Source organism: Amblyomma maculatum, unplaced genomic scaffold, assembly GCF_055883805.1.
Source record: "Amblyomma maculatum isolate TAMU_Amacu unplaced genomic scaffold, ASM5588380v1 scaffold_18, whole genome shotgun sequence".
NCBI lineage: Eukaryota > Metazoa > Arthropoda > Arachnida > Ixodida > Ixodidae > Amblyomma > Amblyomma maculatum.
In genome coordinates this window covers 6,195,504-6,221,150 of record NW_028146743.1, presented here as the reverse complement: position 1 = coordinate 6,221,150, position 25,647 = coordinate 6,195,504, and the positions used below count along the sequence as shown (strand labels likewise).

Sequence of the window (25,647 nt, the reverse complement as noted above, 5' to 3'; positions counted from 1 at the left end):
AATATTAGGTATGTTCAAGCAAGACAACGGCCTTAACACAGATACACTCTCCAGACTCACTAGAACAACACATTAGATCACCCGCCTCAAACGTATAGGGCTTATAATAAATGCCTGTACTAGGCGTCCGAGGTCATGCTCATGATGCTTGTGAGCATGACTTCGGACGCCTAGTACAGGCATTTATTATAAGCCGCATTCTTTACTCGCTTCCGTACTTATATCTAACAAAAACAGACACAGACAAGGTGGGTGCTCTCATCAGACAGGCTTATAAGGCAGCCATCGGCTTACCTAAACGCACCCCAACCTCTCGACTATTAATTAAGCACGGGAGTTCACAATATCCTCAGCGAACTGGTGGAAGCCCACCGCATCGCCCAACTAGGACAAATCTCCACTACCCCAACTGGTCGCCACATTCTTTCCTATCTCCAAATTAGGTCGTTAGGTGCCCCTTCAGCAGGAACTTATGCAGTTCCAAAGACAGTCCACGATCACTTCACTGTCCACCTACTTACTAAAAACATGCACCCCCTTCATAGCCTGGCACCCCATTCATAACCAGGCCAGACGGGGGGCGAGAGCACGTGCCCTGCACAGAGCACATGCGAAAGAACCCAACACGGTTTACATGGACGCCGCAGAATATTCACACCGCCCTGCTCCTGCTATATGCGCAGTATCCAGCCACTTTGAACACATCACATCAGGCTCTATCATTGCCTGAACGTCGTAGAAGTGAAAAAATCCGCTATAGCCATCGCGATAGTCTCTTCCACTTACAGCCTTACCCTCAGCGGTTCTAAAACTGCCATACAAAATTTCGCCCGCGGCCAGCAACATACTGCCTCCCACAAAATCCTAACTACTGTAAAGAGGAAGATGTACATTCGAAGACGAAGAAGTAGCTTCTGTGCACTGCCACCAGTGACATCGCTATCGCTGTGTACTCTGGACCTACTTGTATGTGGACTGTTCCTGACAGCCTTTTAGATTGCCCAGTACCTCTAATAAACCTCCATCCTACATTTGATGGAGTCGCAGGTTAGAAACATCGGTCTTGGAGCTCCGTAGCCACACTATTCCTGCACCTGCGATGCCAGATGACGTCCAACATCAAGGCACGCAGGCTGGTCCAACTGTCATCTGCGCCAGCTCCCTTCGCCAGCGGGACCCGGCTATCTTCAGCGGGACCGATGAGCACGATGTCGAAAACTGGCTCACTTCTTACGAATAGGTGAGCCTCTACAATAAATGGGACGACGAAACTAAATTGAACAACGTCATAATTTTATCTCACAGGCGTGGCAAACTTGTGGTAAAGTAACCATGAAAGCGACATCAGTACGTGGGCTTCATTTAACCCTTTCGCTGTCACCAACGTACCGGGACATTTTCGTGCTTCGCCCCCACAGTGTCACCGACGTACCAGTACGTTCTCCATCATGCATTAAAAACTTCGCGCCTGAGCGTGAAGCTGACGCGCTTGGACAGGCTGCGCCATCTGTCAATTCGTTCTACAAGTTCGTATTTTCGCGTCGCGTTGTGTTGATACGTATATACTGAAGAGTATGGAGCGACCGCGCCCACCCCCGCCATGTTCTTTGCTGGGGGGCGCGGTCGCTCCGTGCGCGCTACTCTATCGCGTTAAACGATCTTGCGACGCACGTGTTTCGTGGCGCGTGCGTACAGTTACGGGTTCAAGGGTTCTTCTGTTTGCAGGTTTTTATTCTGTTGGCATGTCTGCTACGACGTGTCACGTTCAGGGGCTCGTGCCGTTGCCTCTAGACACATGACTAGATCGCTGCTTTCGCTCTCTCTTGTCGCGTTCTTGCTTGCGGCTAGCAGCAGAAAAGGAGGCTGTTTTAGCCTTTGTCCATCTCCCTCTGTCATCTTGATTTCACAGTGTGCCGTTTATCTTCGTTATGCGGGTGACCGAAAGTACGCCCTCCATGCGCGCGGCTACTTTCGGATAGCTGACCGCGCGGGACCTTCAACTGCGGACTGGAGCGATGGCTCTTTTGATTATAAATACGAGTCGAGCTTGAATTCGGCCTCTAGAGAAGTAACGATAAGTTTTTCTTATATTATCCTCATTTATCTAATTTATAATCAGGCTGATAATGATGATGATGATGATGTTAATTAACAACACCTACAGAACACTGAAATGTGCATATTCTGTTGGTTGTTATTTGTACAGCAATCATAATCAAAAATAAATCGCTATGCTCGTTCCCAGATATGCTAGTTCCCTGAAACCAAGCCGACACTGGGGGTGCGTCACGGCCAGAAATGACCAACAGCGAAAGGATTAAAACAACGCTCGCCGAAGTTTCTGGTCTTCCGGCTGTCAGGAAATTGCGCGCCGAGCAGCGCTTGCGTGAGCTTTTTTTGAACGGAGTTATTTAGTCCCAGCTACTCTGCTCCTTTTGCATGTAGTGCCCCCAGCAATGCGCAGGGCGTAAGCGAGGATGCGTCCTTCCTTCGTCGCGGTTTATAGCCCTCGGACATGTGCTCTTTGTTTCCGCCTGTACCCTTTCTCATGTTGCTTCTGGCTAAATAAACAGCCCAAGAGCGATCCCACCAGCAGGTCGGCGAAAGCTTTAAAAGCTATATCGAAGATGTCATCGACCTGTGCAAGTGTGTGGACGCCAATATGTCAGAGGCTGCAAAAATCAAACAAGTCTTGATAGGTATTGACGATGACGCCTTCCAGACGTTATCAGCACGTGTCTTGCGTACCGTCAATGAAGTCTTCATGCTCTGCCAGAGCTTCGAGAAGCTGCGCAAGCAGAGGATGTTAGCGCGTCAGCCTCAAGCACAGGTTGAATAGCTTGCCGGACTGACGGCTGCAGCTGACAACCCATCGTTGCAGCAGCAAATTAAAGCATTTATTCGTGAAGAGGTGGCACATCAACTTTCCCTGCTTCCTAGCCCTCAAGAGCAGCCACACCATTTGGCTCCGGCATTGCGGCAGGCTATCCAGGAGCAGGTTGCTGAGGCACTTCCGCCTCTACATCTTCCTCTTTACACTACCAACGTTCAACCAACCCGACCCATAGAACTTGTCTGGGCAACCCCAGTAACGAAGCGACCCATTCTGCTGCTTGAGCATACATCGACCGAGAAAAGATACCGAGGACCTAGACAGCGCCAGAGATTGGCTGACCAGTCATGAGTAGTCTTGTCTAGAGCGCACCGACGGGGCTGTCCAGAGCAAGTCAGCGACATCTAACGTTAGGCTCTAGGTTTGAGCTATGCGTCCCGTGCGCATGCGCGGCAAATGAGAAGGATGCCTGCTCATCACTTCCTCATCCAACCCCTGCCTTGCGAGTACCTTTCTTGCCGCTAGGGTCGCACTGCCTGCATTTGTGATAGGGTGCCTCAATTCGCGCCCGCTCTCTGCATCGAGGCACTCTAGTTTGTGAGGTTGTGACGGTCCCCAGAGCGTCGCGATGACGCCATGTTTCTCGACTGCAACAAGACGGCCAGGCAAGCAAGCGCGACTGACAGCGGATTAATGCGCGTTCCTGCATACGCACCACTCATCGCCCCTGTACTTTATCGTGGAGGTATTCAGCGCCTATATCTGTAAAGATGCCAAACGCTGTGTCCCAAAGCTTATAACCCGGCCCAAAAACACGCCATCAAACGAGACGCCTGCAACGCATGGTTCGTGGTCATAACCTTATATGGACAGGACGAAAACAGATACCAAACAGCCAACTAGGCCCAATTCTCGCACTATTTGCTAGGGTGTTTGAAGCGCGTGATAATCCGCTATCACTTGCAATTGCTTTTGAACTCAGCGATCACCCGATATGACATTGCACTTTCCTAGCCAAGAAATGCGTTGGTTTTCAGGCCGCTGTTACATACCATTAAGCGCGTACCTGGCGGCATGCAGCGCAATCACTGAATGAAAATGAGGCCGGGAACCCATGACCAGGCATTGCTTTATTTTGACCGCGCATGCGCATGAGACACAAAACTCAAACTCAGAGCCTAACGTTAGATGGCGCTGACTTGCTCCGCGGAGCACTGTCGGCGCGCTCTAGACAAGGCTGCTCAGACTGTACGACATTACACTACATTACCGGTCTGAAAGACTTCCCTACCCTCCCCCACACACCTCCTTAACTAAACCAGAACAAATAACGTGGATACACCTTCAAGCTCGCACCTTTCCCTCCCCAGCATTGCTGGCATTCTTCTCCACGTCTAGTCATCAATCCGAATGTTCCCTTTGCGGGGCCTAAAGAGCTACATTCGAACATATTATGTTCAGATGCCCATAGTTTCAACCATCAGCCAAATGGGGCCTTACGAACGAGGGTTGGGCGATCGCGGTCTCCAGCTAAGAGCCAGCTTCACAAAGGAGACTGGTCAACTGGGCTGAAGCGGTTGCCGTCAAGCACGGCGTGCCGGCCAGCACCAGTGATCAAGAGCCGGCACAGCCCTTGTAACAAATATTTCACGGCTCCGCCAAATAAACTTTTTCACCACCACTTCAGTAGCAGCAACAGTGGAGAGTGCTAGCTACACAAGGCAAAACTCGATTTCCCGGGGCAATGGTGGTGGGCGAGTGGGAACAAATGTGAAAATGCAGGCACCTCTTTGCACAACGGCGGCGCAACCACATGCACTCTCTTCCAGACTCTGACTCCTTGCCTCCCCCTCTCCCCATCCTTCTCCCCACCTCTCTCGCAGACACCTCGTGTGAGCCGCAATGAAGGTGGAGGCTGCTGCCACAGTCGGACTGCACCCTCAACACGACTGCAAAACATTTCAGCGTTTCTTTAACTTCGAATAATTCTGGTTTACTTAAACACTATCAAGGTGGTGTCCCTTACAATCAATTAATTAATCTGGTTTCCATTCTGCATTGTAATTTCGAGTCTTCACACGAAAACTGCACGTAACGAAAACCTGGATGCAAAGAAAAATAGAGGACAGTTTACAGTTCCCTTACAACCAGGTTTAACTGCATTGCAATCGGCAATCTTATCATGGATTTGTTTCAATTTCTCGGCTTCAGTGCTAAATATCTAAAACTAGATCAGCATGCGACACCCCATCGGTTCAGAAGTAGACCAACACAACTGGGGCAGCACTTTGCCACTGACTGTGCACAACATGCAGGACCACTGGACCACACACCGGACATTTACTCTCGTGGTATAGCGCATTTTTCAGTAACAGCTAGGTTGATGTGAACGCTGATGCCAGACACACGGTTCAGCAACCCCGAGCATGGGTGCGCGTGGGCACTGAGTTTATGCAACTGCACTCGCAATGATGCACGCATACTCATCTCCAGTGACTTCCTTCTGTTAAGAGTCCTAAATCAGCAGAGTACAGCAACCAGTTAATGACGTGGGGGTACCACCATGGAAAGTGCTTAGACACTGATGACTATCTAGAAAGATTAACCCCTTACTGCACAGTGTATCGTGTATGATACAGTAAATTTCCTTTGTGCTAAATTATTCTGAACAGCAAGAAAATGAATTTTGCATATTTATTATCACATTGTGTACTGTCTGGAACCCATGTGCACAGCAACTGAATCTTCGGAATAAATTATTTTGTTATTTTAATCGCAAAGGTGCAAGGAGGTAGCATTCTTTATTTCTTGCAGAAATTCGCTAGGTACAGGGAACATTTTCTTCATTCGGACTGGAAGCAGCAACATCACTGAGATTTATTTTGCCTTGTTACAACATCACCTGTGCAATAATCCTTCAGATTACCTTGTATAGGGGTATTTACTCGTGTATCAGATATGATACGCCATGCAGTTAGGGGTAATTTTTGTCACTTTATGGAGTTTCATAATTTCATTAGCACGAAATAGATTTCACTGCACTCAAATGGTTTTACATACTTTTGCAAGTTCTGATTACTTCCCCTTCCTTATTAGTTACTGATTGTAATCAAAGTAAAGGTATTACATTATATGGCAGATATAAAAGTTGGCTCCCACGCTCATTCAACACCCTGTGGTAGCCACGGTGAAAGTTTACTAGAGGTCACTATACAGTGCACTGACTTCCAAGGAAGAAGACAACATTCTCTAGTTAGTAGGAGGAACAAAAAGAATTGCAAAGGCCTTGCGTTGAGAAAGCGTTGCAGAAAATACCACTGCTGTAGATAGATGCCGAGTGCTAGTTATATTTCTTCAGATCCATTCTGTCTGGATTTCTAAAAAAAAAAATGTTTTTGCCATGAAACTGCCGTTTGGTAATCCATAATGTAATTCTCAGTCAGTTAGAGCCACTTATGAGCAATTTTATATTTTTACAAAAATACTACTAACTGCATGGTGTATCATATATGATACAAGACAATATTTCGCAAAAGTGTCGCAACCGCATAGTTTTCCTCAAACAAAGCCTGATATAGGCCTTTCCTTCAGGAATCGAGCACACTGTAAATGTTTGGGCAGAGAAAGAGAATTCATGCAGTAAGAATGTCAGGAGTGGACTTGAACCAAATGTATTATGGGTAAAGGTAACTAGCGGTCCACCAAAATGACATCAGTGGAACGGAATACAGCGAACAGCAGCACAAGAGTGGGAGGAGCGATAAGATTTGGAAACCTGCACAGGGCTGTTGAGCAGAGCAAAGGCCAGAGGCAAGAAGAAATGATTAGAAGAGCCATTTGTCATTCAAGGACACCTGAAAAGGTAATTGTAATATTCTAATGCGAGAAATCCACTGAGATGGCCTTTGCGAATATGCGAGTCCAATTTAAGAAGCTTTATGTGGAGCCTATGATTTACAAATTATTTTTAAAAAGTGTTCCTGGCGACCGCTCTCGAACGATTTGGGTGACACTTCTCTGCACACTGCCTCCCCAAAGGCGTTATCGGGACCTTCTGTGTGTGCTAGCTTAAACATTTTTGCGCTGTGGAGAGGATTGATGGGATACTTATTTTCACACGCATTTTGTAGTTTTAGTAAACAGCTGCTGCTGTCAATGACAATGTTAGCGAATAGCCCCTGTGCCTTACCCCACGCTTGTGAGAACACGGCCAAAATTCATAATAAATATTCCCTAAAAAAAATTTTACTCGAGTAGCCCTGCTTCTGCATTACCTGATCGAGGAACTTGTGAAGGCTCCTAAAGTTCCATTCAGCCGAAGCACGCCCATTGTACTGACGAATGGCTTTCTGAAAAGATAACAAAAACACATTGTACTTATATGCCCCATAACTTAGGCAGCGCTTCAGGTTATGTTTTCATTGTAATGATTATGCATTGCAAGACATTTCATCTCTATGCAGCTTTATATTTAAAGCAAATTCTCCAACCTTCAAAGCCAGGAATTGAAGCAGCTCTGCTTTGTGGTAAGACCTGCAGGCTGTATAAACCACTTCCAGATGGCCCTTTTCACAGGCCAGATTGCGAGATATTCAGCCCCATGAAACTCTTCCTAGATAAGCAGCAACTAAAACATGGTACCTGTTACTGGTTACTGTGTAAAACTGAAATACTTTCAGCCGAACCAATGCTTCAAGATATGCCAGCTCGAGTCAACAATAGTTCCTCCTAATTTACGCATCTATACTTTCCGAATCATACACCAAGGCAAAAGCAGCAGTCTCCTGAGTATTTTTCCTCATGTTGTTACAGCAAGCATGCACACTACTGCTGCATATGAAGACAGCATTGGTGCCAAATGATTACTGTATGTGCAAGCAGCAACCAATAAGCAGTTTCAAAGAAACAAAGCCTGCACGTAAACCCGAGGGATTGATTGGTAGCACAAGAAAAGCCAGTAATGGCATCTCTAATGATCGCTGCATGGCACTTACGGCTGGAAGGACTGATGCAGAAGGCATAATCAGCCTCTTGACCAAAAATCTCCAACTATTGGCAATTTACACGAAATCGACGCCGCACTGCAGCCGAGACACACTCCAGTCAACATACTTGCTTGGCACATGAAAGCTCAGTAATACTGCTACATGTTCTTTTGTAGGTCAACAAGATGGAAAAGCCACGAGGCATAATTCCATTATTTTCCCCCTGACAGCACCCCAAAGAGCAATAGTCTTGGGTGCATATACTGTGAATGGCAAGCGTGACTAGCAAGCCAGTCACAGTTTTGAAGGTCGTTCGTGCGTTTCTCAGCATTTTCAGGGAGACAATGTTTTCTTTCCAGGTAAGGATTGAATGCCATTATAGATTTCTTTCTTTTTAACTGGATGACTATGGTCACTGTAATGATGGCCTTAGTGCAACCAAAAGGCCCGCAAAGTTGCAGCTCGTCACAACCTAAGCCATAATTAAAGCACCGGCACTTCGTTTTTCTTCTCTGCATTCTAAACTTTCCCACTGGTGCTTTTCATCCTATACATTTGTGGTTGACAGTACATAAAATAAAACAGCAAAATAAAGAGACCGGCAAGGAAAAAAAAGAACGTAAAGCAGTGAGGCAGGTCGACTTAACTCTTTCTACCACGCCTATTCAAATCGATCACCGGTGATCGATGCTTTAAATCGTTGATTTTTACCGGTTGGAATAGTTTCTTGTCCACCAGCACCACCCAGTGGGTAGTCTAAGCACTACACTTGTAGAATCAGTTTAAATTTTCCTACTCTGGCGACGTTCTGATTTTTTATTAATATTTTTGAGAACATGTGTTGTTGCAAAAAGAAGCATTGCAGCCGCACTCTAAAAAAAAAAAAAGTGTGCTGACATCGCACAGCACACGGACAAAGAGGCGTCCGTGTGCTGTGCGATGTCAGCCCACGTTAAAGGTCCCCAGTCCCCAGGTGGTCGAAATCACTCCGTAGCCCTCCACTATGGTTCCTCTTTCTCTCTTTCCACTTTAACTCTCACCTTCCTCCCTTCCCTTCAGGTGTCCACAGACAAAAGTGTGACAGATACTGTGCCTTTTCCTTCCTGTGAACCAATTATATATACATATATATATATATATATATATATATATATATATATATATATACATATATACAAGCAGATCAATCAAGGGGAAATGAGGGTGCTCGTTTTTTTTGTGTTCCCTAATAAATTCTTTGCTTTGTAACTTCTCTTTTTGGAAAGAGCATTCCATTATGTGCAATTTTGTATGCTGCAAGGTGTGCTGCAGTATTATTTGTACTGGTAAAAAAATATCTCCCGAGACCTATGAAAAACGGCCGTTTTCTCGTAACGAAAAAGTCAACTGGCTGATTAACCAACCAGGAACTGCTTCATCACAAGAACTGCGCTGTACAGATAGTTTATTTTTTACAGTGTTCCTGGGTCATTGATCTTCAAAATATAAATTCTAAATTTTCTTCGTTAATAATGCATCTGTAGGTATCGTGCCTTTTCTATTTCATTTTTATCAACTCTCCACAAAAATAGCAATTCCGAAAATTTTTTTTTTGTGTTCCTTAATAAATTCTTTGCTTTGTAACTTCTCTTTTTGGAAAGAGCATTCCATTATGTGCAATTTTGTATGCTGCAAGGTGTGCTGCAGTATTATTTGTACTGGTAAAAAAATATCTCCCGAGACCTATGAAAAACGGCCGTTTTCTCGTAACGAAAAAGTCAACTGGCTGATTAACTAGGTGTACCAACCAGACATCATGGGTGAATCACACTTAATCCATTCCATGTCATGGAATTGAATCACAAGCGAGAGCTAAAAACACAAAAAAACACAAGGCAGGGCTTTAGTATAGTTGAACTGAGTGGAACATGTGAAAGCTTTCGTGCACAGGTGGGAGCTGGTGGAGATGATAACGGGTAATGCACAGCTCGAGAGTGTGTTGCAGTTTAACACGAAGGGTAATCGGCTGCGGTGACAGCGAAACCCTGTTACGACAACTAGGCAGAGACACAAGATAGTCAACAATTTTCTTGCTGGGGGTACAAGAGGAGGGCTGGATGAGTACTTTTACACTAAAACAACCCCACGTCTACTCCTCACACCGCCATACATCTGATGGCACACCTCCATTTAATGGCATTGAGTTCACAACACACAGTGTAAGCAGGCTTGTCTCGAAGCACTCCATTGGTCCTCTGCAGAGCAAACAAAGCAACTTTTACACCAGAAGCTGGGTTTCACGGCGAAAGCTTGTGCCGAAGCGAGGCTGCATAAAAATGAAGGCAAATAGCAAGCACATTGCTTTTAACATAGCAGTTACGTGCCGAGGTTTGTTCTGCACCGCACCACTTCAATACTATTAGCAATGTACAATCCTCAGCAAAAGTGGTATACAACACTTAGCCAGTGGCAAAGTTTGAGAAAACTGCATCGAAACCCCATCTAGCGACAGGGACAGCGACACATGCATGTTGATAAAACAGGGCACCGTCCCAATTGTCTCAATCCAAGATAGCTGCTGCTAGGTGGCGTTGCAATGAAGTTTTCCTGGGCTTCTCCATCAGCTGAGCTCTGTGTAGCATGACTGTCCATACAAGAACATTGCTTGCAGGACTGAAGTGATGGGTACATGAAAATGGTATTGGAGTTAAGCCTGTTTTCAGTGTGCCCTGAAGCCTTGCTTACCTCTAACAACATTTGTTTTAGAGCAGTCACATCATATTAAACAGACAAAATCTTTACATCATAAAAAGCACCCTCCTGGAGAGGGGCAACGATCATGTGCCATTTTAGCTGCACAGCGTACATATGCAGGCCCAGGCCAACAATCCAGTTCGTAATCAGTTCTTGTTGTAAAGTTTCTAATACAAAACATTTAGCTAAATCTATGCACTCATCTTCAATGGAACAATGTGATTAAATTGTGCAATCAAGGAAGCTTGTTATTACACCCAAGCTGATCACATACGAAGTCCTTTTTACGGTCACCAATTTGGTTCAACTGCAGCACAGCATACAGTTTGTGAAGAATGTATGCATTCTTAGAGCAGTCACAAAAGTACGGCCCCAGAAAATGTGAAACTTGCAATATGTTCCATGGGGCATCAAGAACAATAACCCGCAAAGCTTGCAAGCAGAAAATCCTTTCTAGTTAGATATGGCATATTTCTCAAGGCGGTCAGAAGCCTGTGTGCAGTACTGAGAAGGTGAGACCTGCCAGCGTCATGGTGCTCACAGAAACTGTGAGCATGCATATGACTGTAGTGGCTGTCTATTTGCTGTTATCACTCTGCTACATCCACAAACACGTCAAATTACAGCATAACATTTGTTTTAAACAAATAGTTATAACTCCATTCAGTTGGATGGCAGTTCAGCTTTCCGGATGATGTCAAACTAAAGAGCGGTTGGCTGTAATGGTTCACATTATGGATTCCAAGATCATGCCATGTGCTGGTCATTTATAAATGAAAACTACTTTCATTTCTGAAGCTTAAAAATTTACCCAATACATCAGTTCAGTGACCTATGATTTCTGTGCAAAGTTTTTGCTCTGAGAATTTAGTCATTGCTATTTGCAAAGTTTTTGCTCTGAGAATTTAGTCATTGTTATTTTTTTGTGGCATTTTGCGGATCCACACGTTTGCACTCATTGTAACATTTGTAATTGCCATTCAGTCCAACTCAACTTGCAACGAAAATGCTTGTGTAACAGGCGAAGACAAGTCCAGATGAAGACAAGTCCACTTGTCGAAACGTTGGCTCGACGTGCGAACTTAGGCGTACTCCATTTACCCTTGTTCAGTGCTCCTTCATACCGTGTAAACCATCTTCTGCCTCTCGTTCTACCAGGAGTATAAGACTGTCACATAATTACACCAATCCTCAAATGAAATGAGCCACCGAATTTCCCTAACACAACTTCAGCAAAGAATGCAGAATAAATGAGGTGCTCCATTAAGACATACATAAGAAGGAGGCCAAAAGCCACAGAGGAAAGCATAAGGGATTGTTTTTTTTTTTTAAATCAATGTGAAGAATTAAACGTTGAGATGATTGACTAGAATGCAGAAAAAATTACCACATGCCACCGATTGGGAACCGAACCCACGATTTCTGAATTTCGCACCGGACATGAAATCCAGAGGTCGTAGGTTCGGTTCCTTGGACATGAAATTCAAAGGTCGTGGGTTCGGTTCCTTGGACACGAAATTCAGAGGTCATGGGTTCGGTTCCTTGGACACGAAATTCAGAGGCCATGGGTTCAGTTCCTTGGACACGAAATTCTGAGGGCATGGGTTCAGTTCCTTGGACACGAAATTCAGAGGTCATGGGTTCAGTTCCTTGGGCACGAAATTCTGAGGGCATGGGTTCGACTCCCACTGGCGGAAAGTGGTTGGTTTTTCCTCTACATCCTAGTTAACTATCTCCGCATTTAATTAACACTTCACGTTGATAAAAACAAACATCCCCTATGCTTTCCTTCATGCCAGTGGCTGTAGGATCCCTTCTCATTATCCAACACAACTGTAGTTACACTAGTACGTATACAGCAATTCACACAATAAAGGACTATACACAGCTAATTTTAGTTGCATGTTTTCTTCTCGGCAATGATTTGCACGACATTGAAGGACATGAATTACCACGTGGTATTCATTTATAACCACTAATTAATTTTTAACTAATTTTTTCTTGACACTTATTCAGTTTCAGTTTCAACAAACCAAACGATGGCTATGACATATAGCGTTTGCGCAACTACATGTGTGCTGCAGCATGCTTCTGTTAGAATGCAACAGAATACTTCTGTTAGCGAAAGCAGCGGCGGCACTCCCATGTAAATCCTCTTCACTCCTTTGTTAACCGTGTGCACAACCATCATGGTACTTCGCGCATGATAGCCAGCACTTTCCAGGTGACCTTTCGACCAAATCTAGTGCAAATATACCAGCCTGGCAGCATTGACAAAACAGGGTCAATGGAAGCCCCGTGCATCACAGATCGCAGTACATGCAGTGCGGTTCGATGCGTGGAATGGTGCTGTGGCGCAATTCAACATTGCTAGTTGAATATTTCCCAAGTTTAGGCAACTGAGCGAGTAAGGTTAGCCAAGGTTGTGGCGACCCGTGCGAATCATTGTAGAAATACAGCCGGTAAAAAAACCCAGGTGAGGAGACATGCCTGTATGAAGTGGAACAAAACAGAACGGTATTCACACATGAAGCAAAATGCCCAATTCCTTTCGACATCTTATTTTGGGCACAATGATGGCATTGTGCTGAAACTCTGTGACTGAGACAGCGGTAGATCGCATGATGCGGATCGAGCTGCAGCGTGCTGCGTGCTTACTGTACCTGCTGGACAAAACAACTGATGAGAAGTAGATGTGAAAGTAGATGGCTGTGTTGGTTGTTTTCTTTAGTTTTCGAGCGAAGGTCAGCCACTCTCACATGGCCCACTGACTATCTACACGAACGTTAGCTCCTCTGGCGGTTTAGGTGCCCGCTTGGACACTGGGAACGAGCCGCAAAGCTGCCAACGGCTACAAGAATAGAGTTTATCACGCACAATCGACCGACGCGCCCGTAAAAAATACTATCAACCATAGTGTGCACAGGAAACTACTCACGCAGTAGGTGCTGCATGCAGTTTATAAAGCGTAGTACATGTAGTGCGAAGAGAGGATAACCGATGGTCGCTGAGGGTAACAAACTGGATTCCAAGGGAAGGAAAGCATAGCAGGGGGCGGCAGAAAGTTAGGTGGGCGGATGAGATTAAGAAGTTCGCAGGAGTCAAGTGGATGCAGCTAGTACAGAACCGGGTTAAGTGGAGAAATATGGGAGAGGCCTTCGCCCTGCAGTGGGTATAATCAGGCTGATGATGATGATGACATACAGCAGACATACCTGATTGGCATGCCAACGGTATATAATGGAGTCCACATCCAGAATAACGCGGTACGAATATTCCAAGCACATAGAATGAAAAGAATTTTCAAAACACTGCATGAAGTATTCCTTTTTTTTTACGAAAGAGCGCAAGACTGCACTACCAAGGCTCTTATTTCGGCTCGTTGGTTGCTAGGACTGGATGTTGTGGCTATTGCACGTCCACCTATCTTCTGTATGCGTCTCCCACGTGTGCTAGCCACTATGTCCGAAGCGAGATTGTAATAAACTTACCAATAATAATGTATATGCTAAGAGCTATGAGTAATTCTCTCTGTTGTCTCAATTGCTGGACTAGCGATGGTAGGTATGCTGTTCACATCTTTTTTCTCTGCATTACACATGAAATATCATGTGTAATGCATTTTTCTAATTTACTACTATGTGTGTACTTTTGATCTGAGCGACGCACTCCTATCTTAGACCTGCATAGGACTGATAGTACTGTTAAATTAAATAATTGTGCTTAAATGGTACATAATAACAAATCAAGGTGGGAGAAAAATTCCTTCTGAGCCGAGGTGGGCACTGTTAAAGTACTGGCAGAAGCAAATGCTTGGTCAAGAAATTTCTGGCATGCCATCTTAGTTAAAGCAATTGTGCTCATGCATGCTGAAGAGCTATGGATTACAGGGATTTTAAATACAGCTCCAGATTATCAATTAGCTCTTGAGGCAAGTTATTTACTTAATTACGCACAAAGAGACTGCCCCCGGCAATTATGCCACAGGAACCTGTGTCATCAAGGCCAGGAAAAGAAAAAAATCTACAGGATTTTCTGCAATAATATTCTATTGAATAACTCATGGCCGCTCTCCATATATTTATGGAGACGAAAAAAGACGCTTGTTTATTTTGCATAAATATGTGTTAGAATACCCGAAGATTCCTAATGCAATACGCTCTTATTCAATGGCATTTCTTAGAGCATAGAGATTTTTTTTTTTTTTTGGAGGGGGGGGGGGGGGGCAAAGATGGCTGCTTGCCGAGCAGTCGCTATAAGGTTCTTTTCCAGTGGCTCTTATGAGGCTTCTTAAGTCCAGTCCCCAGTGGTGAGACGAAAACAAAATGATACAAGAGTGTCTTCGGCTAGATACGACTAATTGTGCTCACTGATGGCTGAGAAAACCCAGGCTAGCCGAGTTGTGCACTGTGGTAGGCGCGTGCTCATGTAAACGAACCGCGTGTCATCCGTTGCAGTGCTCCATAAGACCTGCACTGTAGCAGAGCATGATGCAGGGTTTTGCGCATTTTCTTTTCACTCGCGTTGTTGAGTGCCGAGAGGCATGCGCGCCTAAGTTACTTGGACAGATCACTGAGTGCAGCTGGTTAAACAGTCTATAAATGAGCTTTCTCTCATTTGCCATTAAAAAATGTACTATTAGTGGTTTATTCATAAACCACTTTAACCATTTCAGGTGCTTCATTCCCGAAAAAAGCAGTGCACAGCCAGCAAAAGCCCACTCGGGCCCACCACTTCCAAGTCCAAGCCCGGCCCGGGCCCGGTAAAGCAGCAAATTTCAGGCACCGAATTTCGGGCCGGTCCGAGCCCATGCAGTGCTCTAGTAGAGAGTACAAAAATAATGTTCCTTAAAGAAGAGCAATGCTATTTTTAATTATTATGCACACTAATATATTACTGTATAAATTAAAGATATAAATAAATAACGCTCGTTCATGGGTAGCTCGTGAGCAACCGTGTGGCAGCGATGGGGGCGCGTTGCTCGCCCCGCGTCTTTTTCCTGTTATTTTTTGCCGCTATGAACTATTGTAGTGCCATGTTCCGACAGCAAAAGCAGCGGAGACTGCTGCGTCTGCCAAGCAGATGCGGCGTCGGCGCTGAAACGCGAAGCGCTGGATCAACTGCGGTCGCTCGTTGCTATAGTAGGCGTTCCTCTCACTTCAGTTCGAATTTTGCGGGGTTGTGCCAAATTTCCAGTAACTTGGCACTAGCTAAGAGGCAGTTGGAGCCACGAGTTCGTCAAAGTCAATCGCCGCGACATGTTTGTTACATGAAGGTTTCAAATACATGCACTTCAATGGGGGTGGCATTGGAGATTGAAAAACTTCATAATATCGAGAAATTCGCTACATGAAGGTTCGTTGCATAGAGGTTTAACTGTATCGGCTCAATGGCCATTGAAAATGCCCATGTGGCAGTGTTCGAAGGCCTTCGAGTCGATAGACAATTGGTTCGAGGGCCTTTGAAATGCCAGTGTGACAGCAGTATAATTCGATCAGGAGTAGGAAATTTGCATTGTCTGCAGCGCTGGTGTCGCCCTCTTGTTTTGCTTGTAGTAACACTGCAATAGTAACTGTAGTTGTAGTAACTTCAGGCAATGGAAGTTATGTGAATTAAATTGTTTTGTAGATGGTAGATGGTTTGAAGAGCTTTATCAACTGTCTTATCAAAAATAATTCCCAAGACTCCATTTGACCAAAACTGTACTAAATATGAACAGTTTTTCTTGTGCATTGCAATAAATCTTTTCAAGCTTGGAAGGCAATGAGATGGTGCCACAGGTGCCATCGCTGGGATGGCGGTTCGTTTTGCTTCGCTGTCGCCGCAGAAGATGTGAATATCCAACTTTTCATCGTATTAGTCATTACACTACAGTCTTTTTCATGTCACAAACGATGTAAACATTTCTTACAAGTCATTTAAAAGACAAAAACATGCAAGTAAAAATTCTGTGTCTACACTCCTTCAATAGCATATACAGTCGCCCCTGCATTAAGCACGAGACAAGGTTAAGGCAGCGGGAAAAGCAGAATAGTTACTACAAAACACGACACATGTGCTGCTCAACACTCGGTACATATATTTGCCATGAAAACAAAACTTACCACCAAGCTTTGCGAATCAACAATGTTTCCCAACAATGAGTTCTCTATCAGTTCCCATCGGCTTCGAAGAACTGATGCACCATTGCACTGCAACAAAGATGATGTAACCAATCAGTATTAAAACACAAGACAAAAAAAAAAAGAAAATAACAATCAATAGCACACTGCCAAATGACAGTTAATGTGACAATAAAATTAACGGGGCTGAGAGTTAAAAAGCATGTCACTCCCAATAGCATGCACTGCTCTCATTAATTCAACTGCTGTTAACTCGAAAATTTGGATAATTCGAACTAGAAGCATGGTCCCGGCCGATGCCCATGCAAGAAAGTTATGACATCAGACGCTTGTTAATTCGGACATGGCCGAGATCACGCTGGTTACTTCAGACAGAGGGTCAGGTCATGTAAAGGTATGACTCGTGAAACCAGTGATCATCCTAACACGTGCCTATGCTCCTCAGGAATGCACACTATGGCATACATGACAATGATTGGAAGTTTCCCATTACCAAAATATAACTCAACAGCTTAGTTTGCTTCCCTTATCTTACACATCTGTCACATGAACACTTCCGATCCTCAGTGAACTCGATCCGCTCAGTGCAGACCGCAGGTGTCACACGGCAACTTTCAATTGCCCGAGCCTGTTTAGCTGGAAGCCGCCTCCACAAGTGCCCTTGAGTTTTCAAACAAATTCAAGAGTGGGAGTTGATACCCTCGTCGTCACCGAGCGTAAAATAAAAGCGAATGAATGCATTAAAACCTCAAATATTAACAGAAAACTGTATTAAAAGGCATCATGATACAACATTTTTAAAGCATAATATTTGTTTATATTAAGGTATTTTTATAATCACACAACCAGCTAATGCACATGAAGGAAACTTCTCAATGGTCATTCAAAATGCCTGTGCAGCACCAGACGCTTCATTTGTGTTCATCTGACAAAGGCATTAGATTCACGCCATCGCACTACTGCCATTGGGGACGCACATTGGCCAGTTATGCCATTTCAGACACTGCTGTCTACGTCACTGGCCTTTTATCTTGGGATGGCATCGCGCTGTTCTAACACCTAGGCACGATTCTCCCTCCAGCATTCACGTGCTTCTTCCCTTTTCGAGCATGCTGAACTACTACGTTTTGAGGATGCTTCACAGCACACCCACAGTCACTGCGAGGAAGCCTCCTCAAAACGTGACAAAGCACCGCATTGCAAAAAGGGCCCTGGAGGCACTTTCAATTTTGCAGCAGTTCTCCGACACTCCCAGCAGAAAGCAAAGTTTTAATGGAACCATGAAAATCATTGTTGATTTAATGTGCATTGACAATTAACCATATTCCAGGCCCTCGTGAGATAGAATTACCGTAATGCAAACACTTTCTGGCAGTTTTTGAGGGCCACTCGATAATTAAAACTTTTGGATAATTAGAAAACTTTTCCTCGTCCCTTGAATGCCGAATTAGCGAGATTTCACACTTCGCAAGCCAAAAGGTGGAAAACGCACGCATGCTTGTAAATGTATTCTTCTTTCTTGTTCTGATGTGGCTTTGGAAAGTCAAATTCCTGTTTTGCAAAAATGCCCCTTTGTTATGCAATGGCAGGTGCATGTTGACAAAAGCCAGGTAGAAGAAATAAGTCAAGAGCCCTCCACCACAGTCCTCACGTGCCACACCACACCTTTTCCCTTTGCAAGGACGCCAACCAATGGCAAAATTGTTCTTTGAGACGGCCGGCGACAGAACAAAGTAACGCGCTAACACGGTAAAATATGGCAAGTATGTGAACAAGTCTACACGAAATCACATAGGGTGCTTACACTTTCAGGCGTCGCTCCTGTAGGCCCCTTGGAAAGCAAAACATTCGGAACACCTCGAGGAGATGCCAAAGAAATACTAGGCATTTTCTGAATGCAAATGTGACGTGCTACTTACTGCTGCACCCCCCCCCCCCCCCCTTTTTTTTTCCAGGTTACTTATTTTCAAGCGAGTAACTAATCAAATCACACATTTTCACTCACTTTTCCCATTATTTGGTAGGAAAAAGAACTCATTACACCACAGGTTCAACAACAAAGGCAATGCAAAAAAGAAAAAGTGCACCACCATAAATAGATATGTATAGGCTGTATATACAGATATGTATAGACGGTATAGACTAAAATCTCAGTCAGGTGGTTTATCAACATTTTTCAGCAATGTTAAAATACTTAAAGCTTCCAGCAGCATGCAATGCTTTTATGCTCCCATAAGAGGCATGTACAGTCGTGAGCAAAAGTGGTATACCACGCTCAGTCGGTGGCGGAGCGCCGGAAAACTGCATTCCAAGTTCATCTAGCAACAGCCATCTCAGATTGAGGCAATAGTGATGGCACCCCATTTTATCCACATACATGTGTCGCTATCGCTGTCCCTGACGCTGTCGCTAGATGGCATTTCAAGGCGGTTTTCATGAGCAGTGTCAGCGGCTGAGTCACTAGCATTTAATGACTAACTCCAGTGGTGAATATGCTGACAAATGGCTGAGCTAAACAATTCCAGCTCAGCCAGGCAATAATGAGGTCCTTGAGGCTGGCAAAATCTGTGCATGCAGTTTAAAGACTTCCATGCAGAAAATTCATTATCTTTATCGGCCTTGCTCTGTTTTGCAGCAACTTCAGAATGTCACCCCTGCCAGCATGCAAGTTATCCATGGCCACTTCATTACCATGGTTGCCAAGGGACTACTGGATAGTGCCAAATGCATCCACTACACTGTGGCAGCAGCTTGCACTCTACTTCTGGCTGATCACAATGTTTCTGTCATCAGCATCACTATCTCCGGCCCCAACATCTGACAATAGTCAGACAATAGTATTGTCGATAAATTCCACACTAATAATTAAACCTTCATTTACGTGCAGAAAACTATAAAAACATAAAGCACTTTTTTCTTGCCCCTGACCTACTAATTCCTCCCATGTTTGGACCAATGATCTCGACTGGGGTATGGGAGAATACCCATCACTATCACTATACTTTCTATAATGAACAGTCATGGCTGCAACTGCCAACTTTTAGCAGCATGCAAGTGTTTCTGGGGCAATGAGCATAAGGAGAAAATTTTAGCTCTCTGTTAGGCTCAGGAGTCAAAAAGATATGATCTAAAGGGCTTAGCATCCCAAAGCGACTCAGGCTATAAGAGACGCCGTAGTGGAAGGCTCCAGAAATTTCGGCCGCCTGGGATGCTTTAACATGCATTGACAGCACACAGTACACAGGTGCATTGCTTTCTCCCTCCATTAAGAAGCAGTCGCTGTGGCCACAGTTGAAACCACATTTTAGAGGTCAGCAGTTGAGTGCCCTAACCACTGAGACCCTCCAGCAGGGTTCAAGAGGTAAAAGAACTCAAGTACTGCTGTATCACTAGCCATCTCTATTGGAGGATTCCACAACCAACACATCCTACCATTACGAAGGCGACGTCATATGCATCGAAACGTCCACTTAATGAACATTGACGAACTCAATAACTACACTGTAAAGAAACCTAAACCAAGACATGACCATCCAAGAACTTCCTAAAAAGATATTAGTTATGAATTAAGAGGGTGCCTTCAGGGAAACATGAAGGTGTGTAGGGAAAACAGTGCATATGTTGCAAAGTGCAGTGGCAGTAGATCTGTTTGTGCCGATTCCCTGTTTGTTGCTTTTTGAGCTAAGACATACTGATTTTGTGCCTATTTGTTTTGTAAACAGAGACACGAGTTACTCTGTGATTTCAAGCCGAGGATTCAGGTCCAGCTAATGTCAAATGTGCAGATAATTCACCTCCGTTCCCTATACCACATTTACTTGAGAAAAATAAATTTTGCTGTTAACATTAGATCACTACACAATGTCTCAATTTTTAAGGCCAGAATTAAATGCGCTGAGAGATGTACAACATGAAGAAATTTATACTCACTAGCCATCACTACTGCAGGACTCCTCAAAACATTTTATCATTACAAAGGCGACATCATATGCACTCAAACGTCAACTTAATGAACATTAATCATAGAAAAGTCACTTGCACATTCATCATCTTGCAAGCTTCATTACTGCAACTTTCAACTGTATTTCATATCGCTGCCTACGAAAATGGCATGTGAAGATGGGCCCTTCCTGAAGTCACCTTATCACAGAAAGACCTAGTTCCTGGTTGTGAAAACAAGTTTTTTAACCATGGGCTGCACATGTTAGGGTTTCACAACTTGGAGCACCAAAAAATGGGCAGTAAGCCCACATAATCATAGTAGCAAAAGTGTCATTACTCCCTGCTCAGTCGGGTACTGGCTCTGTGGTGAACATGGCATCCGGACATGCATGCCATCCCACTTGTCGACAGGAACACATGGGTGAGGAACCCCTGGCCAAGGCTTTAGATGACCAATCCCATTTTGTGTCACCTGAAATTTGAAAAAAAGAAAGCAAGGCCTTATGAATCACAATACACAAGAACAAACAACAGAAAAAGCTCGATTCCAACCTTGCAAAGAATTGTGTGACTATGATCCATCTTGGGGTAGAAGACTCCACAATTTGGTGTCCGTCTGAAGATTTCTGGGATTGTGCTCTCCTAAAAAAAAAGCGGAAGCTGATGGGCAGGCAACACAACATGCACCCAAAACCAAGCGAATGAAAAAAAAAAAAAAAAAACACTTACATTTTCTGGAATCTCCTCAGATTGAGATGACTGCTGTGAGTCAGGGGTTGCTTCGCATTTGTCTGGTACTGCTCTATCCTAGAAATAGACCGATTTCGAGAGGGAAAAAAAAAAAAAAATGTGCTCTGTTAATTTGCAACTATCAATAAAAAGTTGAGGATTTTGGAGAATAAAGCAAGAAACTTGCTTTTATGTGGGAACTTTGAGAATTCAAACAAACAGTTTCGCCATAACTCGCGCCGTCAGCCTGAAATGTGAGGTGCATTTATAGTGCAGGCAACACATACGACAACCAGTAAAATATGACGCTACACCGATGTAAACGACTCAACTCACAGCACGTGTACTTTCTGGGCCCAAATTACGTTGATTGCCCTCAATGCTCTCTGCCACATTTTCATTACCCTGAAATGAGAGCCAAATTCATTTAGCTTTGAGAGCAACAGATGAGCTATAAAATACGGCATCGCAAGAGACGTGAACACACAGCTTACATCAACCACTGTGTTTTGAGAGTCCTCTGAATCTTGCGAATTAAAAGCACCAAGCCTGCATACGATGAAAACCAACGTGCTCGTGTAATAAGATCCCGTGAAATAAGGGAAAAACGCGCGTGCAAAATGTCCAGCATACTCAGGAAAGAGTTCCTGCGATGAGTCGAGATCTTCAGCTTTGCTCGGGTCGAGCTTTGCCGAGGACGCAGACGACTGCTCGGTAGACTCTTCGCTATTCGGAACACGAGAAGGCTGCTCATTTCCTCGGGGCGTGCTTTTCGCAGTCTTTTCGTCCCCGACTAAAGAAGAAAAAAAAATATAATACATGTTAACCTTTCATTATACACAACCATAAGAAACAGTGCAACGAGCCGTACCACTGCAAGAATCTGCCGTGTCTCGCATTGTTCCCAGAAACGATCTCAAATCCACCTGCTTAAAGCGCTTCCTGCTTGGTCCCAAACCATCACACATTTGCACGCGTCAAGAAGTGATCGCAAAAAAAAGTACTACTTGACGGCGTTGTAAGCAGACCCCACTTCACGAAAATCGAACACCAGCTTCGACACTTCTAAAGAACTACACAAAGAACTGCACAGCACATTCTCAAATGAATCGTTTTCGCGTGTACACAAACACACGAACGCTGCACACACGCTGCACGCGCCATTCCGTCATGCACACACAACGGCGCAGCCTTTTCCCGCTGTTCACCTGGTTGTTCACCGCCCACAACCCACCGTCACGCAGAAATCCAGCGGGTTTTCTTTCTAGGAGTGTCTAAACGAGCGCCACCCAGCTGCCGTTTACCTCGTGGACGCAAGTCGTAACTCCTAATTAGGAATATAGTGCTAAGATAAAATAAGATAATTTGGTGGTCTTTGTAACCTAGGCCACAATCATTTTTCGCGAAAATATCATGCAGTTATCAACTTCTACATACTCATTCTGTGCTGCGCAGATCTGTTAAGTCATTAAATAATTACTAACTCATATTTTCCAGAGTCCTCTGCACCTGAAGAAACAGCCAAGACTTCTACATTCTCATTCTGTGCTGCGCAGATCTGTAAAGTGGACGTGTGTACAATGCTCCAGATCGTTGTCATTAAATAATTACTAGCATCTTTTCCAGAGTCCTCTGCACCTGAAGAAACAGCCAAGCTAAGTGACACATATGCACAATAAATGTAGTTCCTACAATTATGTTCATCTACACGTAAGTTTTAAATGCATGTGAATATTACCTGAGGATCTTTGCAGATCCAGAGACATCCTGAGGACAGTCTGTCGACAACGTTGCGTAATTTATTGCAGGGATATATTTATTGGGCCCCTCCCCACTTTCGCGCAACGCTGCTGCTGCTGTTGGCCCCTGCAGAAACGGAACTCGACCTAGAAAGAAGACGAGAATACAGAGTCTTGCCGATAGCCAAGTACATGGTACCTATACCGCTTCACCGCGAAGCACGGAGAAAAAGCAAGGAACATTCAAAACGCAATAATTCGCGAACCTGCGAATATCCTTTTCACTGACGCGAGCAAGCAAAGAGGAAGGAGGGCAGCCACCGTAATGGTCACGAATAAACACGGCAACGAATTAAAGAGTGCAACCATATAAAGCATCCAGGAAGCAGAAGAAACCGCTCTCGTCTTGATCAAAAACTCCTCACGGCCCACGATACTATATGCGACTCTCAGCACGCATGCCGAGCCTTCCTGGACGGCAAAGTGTGCAGCCAGGCAGGGCGTGTCATGAATACAACCCGGCCAGAAAACCACCAAAAGCATATTCTGGATTGCAGCTGACGAGGCGGTACTGGGGAACGAGATGGCAGACAGGCTAGCTCGCGAGGGCACCTTTACCGGGCTCCTGACGCTTCCATCTGAACACGGTGCATCTGAATTAACCAGCAACCCCAGGTTCGCACGGAGAAATAATAGAATACTACAATTGTAGACGCCGATATTCAGCGCCCCACAAAAACTAGCATGGCTCGCTGAAGGTAACGGAGGAAGAATACAGACTGGTACCCTCACAAATCCAGCCAGATATAGTACCTGGCCAGATCAATACAAATCCGACAAGTGCACAGCGTCTGAAGAGATCTCCGATTTCTTACATATGATATGAAACTGCCCCGAACTACTCGACTACTCAGCCATGCACAATGGGAGAAGTTGGTGTAGCTTAAGTCAGGAGGTTTAGGGGGTCTGAGACCACTCACCAATATTTAAGAGGGATCTGGACCCCTCGCACTTGAATGTGACTGGCAGCCATTTTTTTTTTTATCCTTTTCAGTGGTAATCGGAACATTTATTCTCTATCGTTTCGAGTTTCGCAGTAGTCTTAATAAAAACAATTAACATGTTTTCTATCCTGAGAGGCCTGAGAAAAACAATGACCTGTCATCTTTGCATAAAACGATGTGCAGAACATACCTGAACATACCAGATACCATGGACTAGCCGCTTCCTCTCTTCCACTCTTTATTTACTTTTCCACCTGTGCTCTGATCACTAGAGACCCCCCTGTTGTTGTTGTTGTTGTGGCTGTAGGAAGGAGGAAAAGAAAATGCACGGGCCTGCTACTGGCTCTGTAGCTGAGCCACCTCCGCTGCCTCGTGCAGACAGAAGAGAAAATAGAAAAGAAAGAAAAGGAAGAGAGAGAGAAAGACGCACGCCGCAACAACAGCCGTCGTCCACCACCGAAGCGTTGGCAGGTGCAATGACGGCCTACAACAGATAAAAATTCGGTGGCAGGCAAGCCTCCGCCGCAAGCAGCGCGGTGATTTACCTGTCCCCATAGAGATAATACAAAGACTCTAGAGGGAAAGCTGCCCGTTCACCCAATGCATTCGAGGGGTTACCGGGGTTACCGCGTGATTGCCGCCATTATCCCACTGTTCATTGGTTGCCAGATGAATTTTACTTGCTAAATCTGGCACATTAAGATGGTTTGAAGCTGGCAACTTAGATCGTGGGAAGATGGCGGCGTGCAGTTAACCGGCGGCGGGCGGCTACTGTTCAGTAGGTGCTGTAAACAACGGCAGAATCGTCGCGTGTGGAGCATTTCTTGTGATATGTTGCGTAGCGTACCTACTGTAACATCACATAGGTGTCCTGATTCTTCCGAGTTGTTATCGCAAGGCCGGCTATCCCTGCGATTGTTCCGCGCTTCGCATGCATTTCGTCCGTCGAGCGCACATGCATCTCCTCTGTGCCCGATCACCTGAAAGTATGTCAGAAATTTGCTTTGGCGCAAGACGACGACCACAGTATATATATAAAAAAAAAAACAGTGATGAATTCCACAGCAACGGCCCTTGGTCTATCCGGGATGGCTAGTGCTGCATACAGTAAATGTCAAAGGGTGCTCGTGTGTGTTTACTGTTGATCTACTACGTCCACTACGTCTGCTCGCAAACATGGTTTCCAATTGTTCTACATCATTCCTTTATGGCTAAGAAGGTGCCTGAAAGATTATATAATATGCTTGAAACTTGAAAACAATGTATAGAAATTTCCTACAGTTGTGTTATCGGCAGCGGTTTTTAAAACTTTTGTTCAAACCTTTGTTCATTTTTGACGCAGTGAGCAGAAACTGTGCTGGCCACAAGGATAAATTTGATGATGGCGGCGAACCAGTGAGAAGCACCGTTTTTCCTTTTTTATTACTGATGCTGAAGTGTACATGCTTCTCAGATGTCTCATTCACACAGCTGTAAAAATGAAAACATGCAAAATACTGTAAACTTGAGGCGATTACGGACGAAAGGTGATAACCGGCTACAGCAAACGAAAAACTGTGC

The 25,647-nt window shown here is 44.6% G+C and overlaps 1 protein-coding gene across 3 annotated transcripts in view; it reads right to left on the bottom strand.

Moving 5' to 3' along the window:
• The window catches only part of LOC146171819 (poly(ADP-ribose) glycohydrolase-like), a 72,363-nt gene extending 49,133 nt beyond the window's left edge, over positions 1–23,230 (bottom strand). For 2 of the 3 annotated variants that reach the window (XM_084586306.1, XM_084586304.1), the window contains exons 1-10: positions 22,216–22,592; positions 21,978–22,137; positions 21,839–21,893; positions 21,681–21,749; positions 21,532–21,591; positions 21,345–21,422; positions 21,168–21,257; positions 20,953–21,087; positions 16,656–16,742; positions 7,108–7,182 (exon numbers count right to left, since the gene is read on the bottom strand). In XM_084586306.1, the coding sequence (XP_084442432.1) occupies positions 7,108–7,182; positions 16,656–16,742; positions 20,953–21,087; positions 21,168–21,257; positions 21,345–21,422; positions 21,532–21,591; positions 21,681–21,749; positions 21,839–21,893; positions 21,978–22,137; positions 22,216–22,312 (906 nt within the window). In that variant the 5' untranslated portion in view covers positions 22,313–22,592. Of the gene's footprint in view, positions 1–7,107; positions 7,183–16,655; positions 16,743–20,952; positions 21,088–21,167; positions 21,258–21,344; positions 21,423–21,531; positions 21,592–21,680; positions 21,750–21,838; positions 21,894–21,977; positions 22,138–22,215; positions 22,593–23,082 lie in introns of those variants that run through there. The other variant, XM_084586305.1, reaches the window with a different exon arrangement.
• Between the last annotated feature and the right edge of the window lie 2,417 nt (positions 23,231–25,647).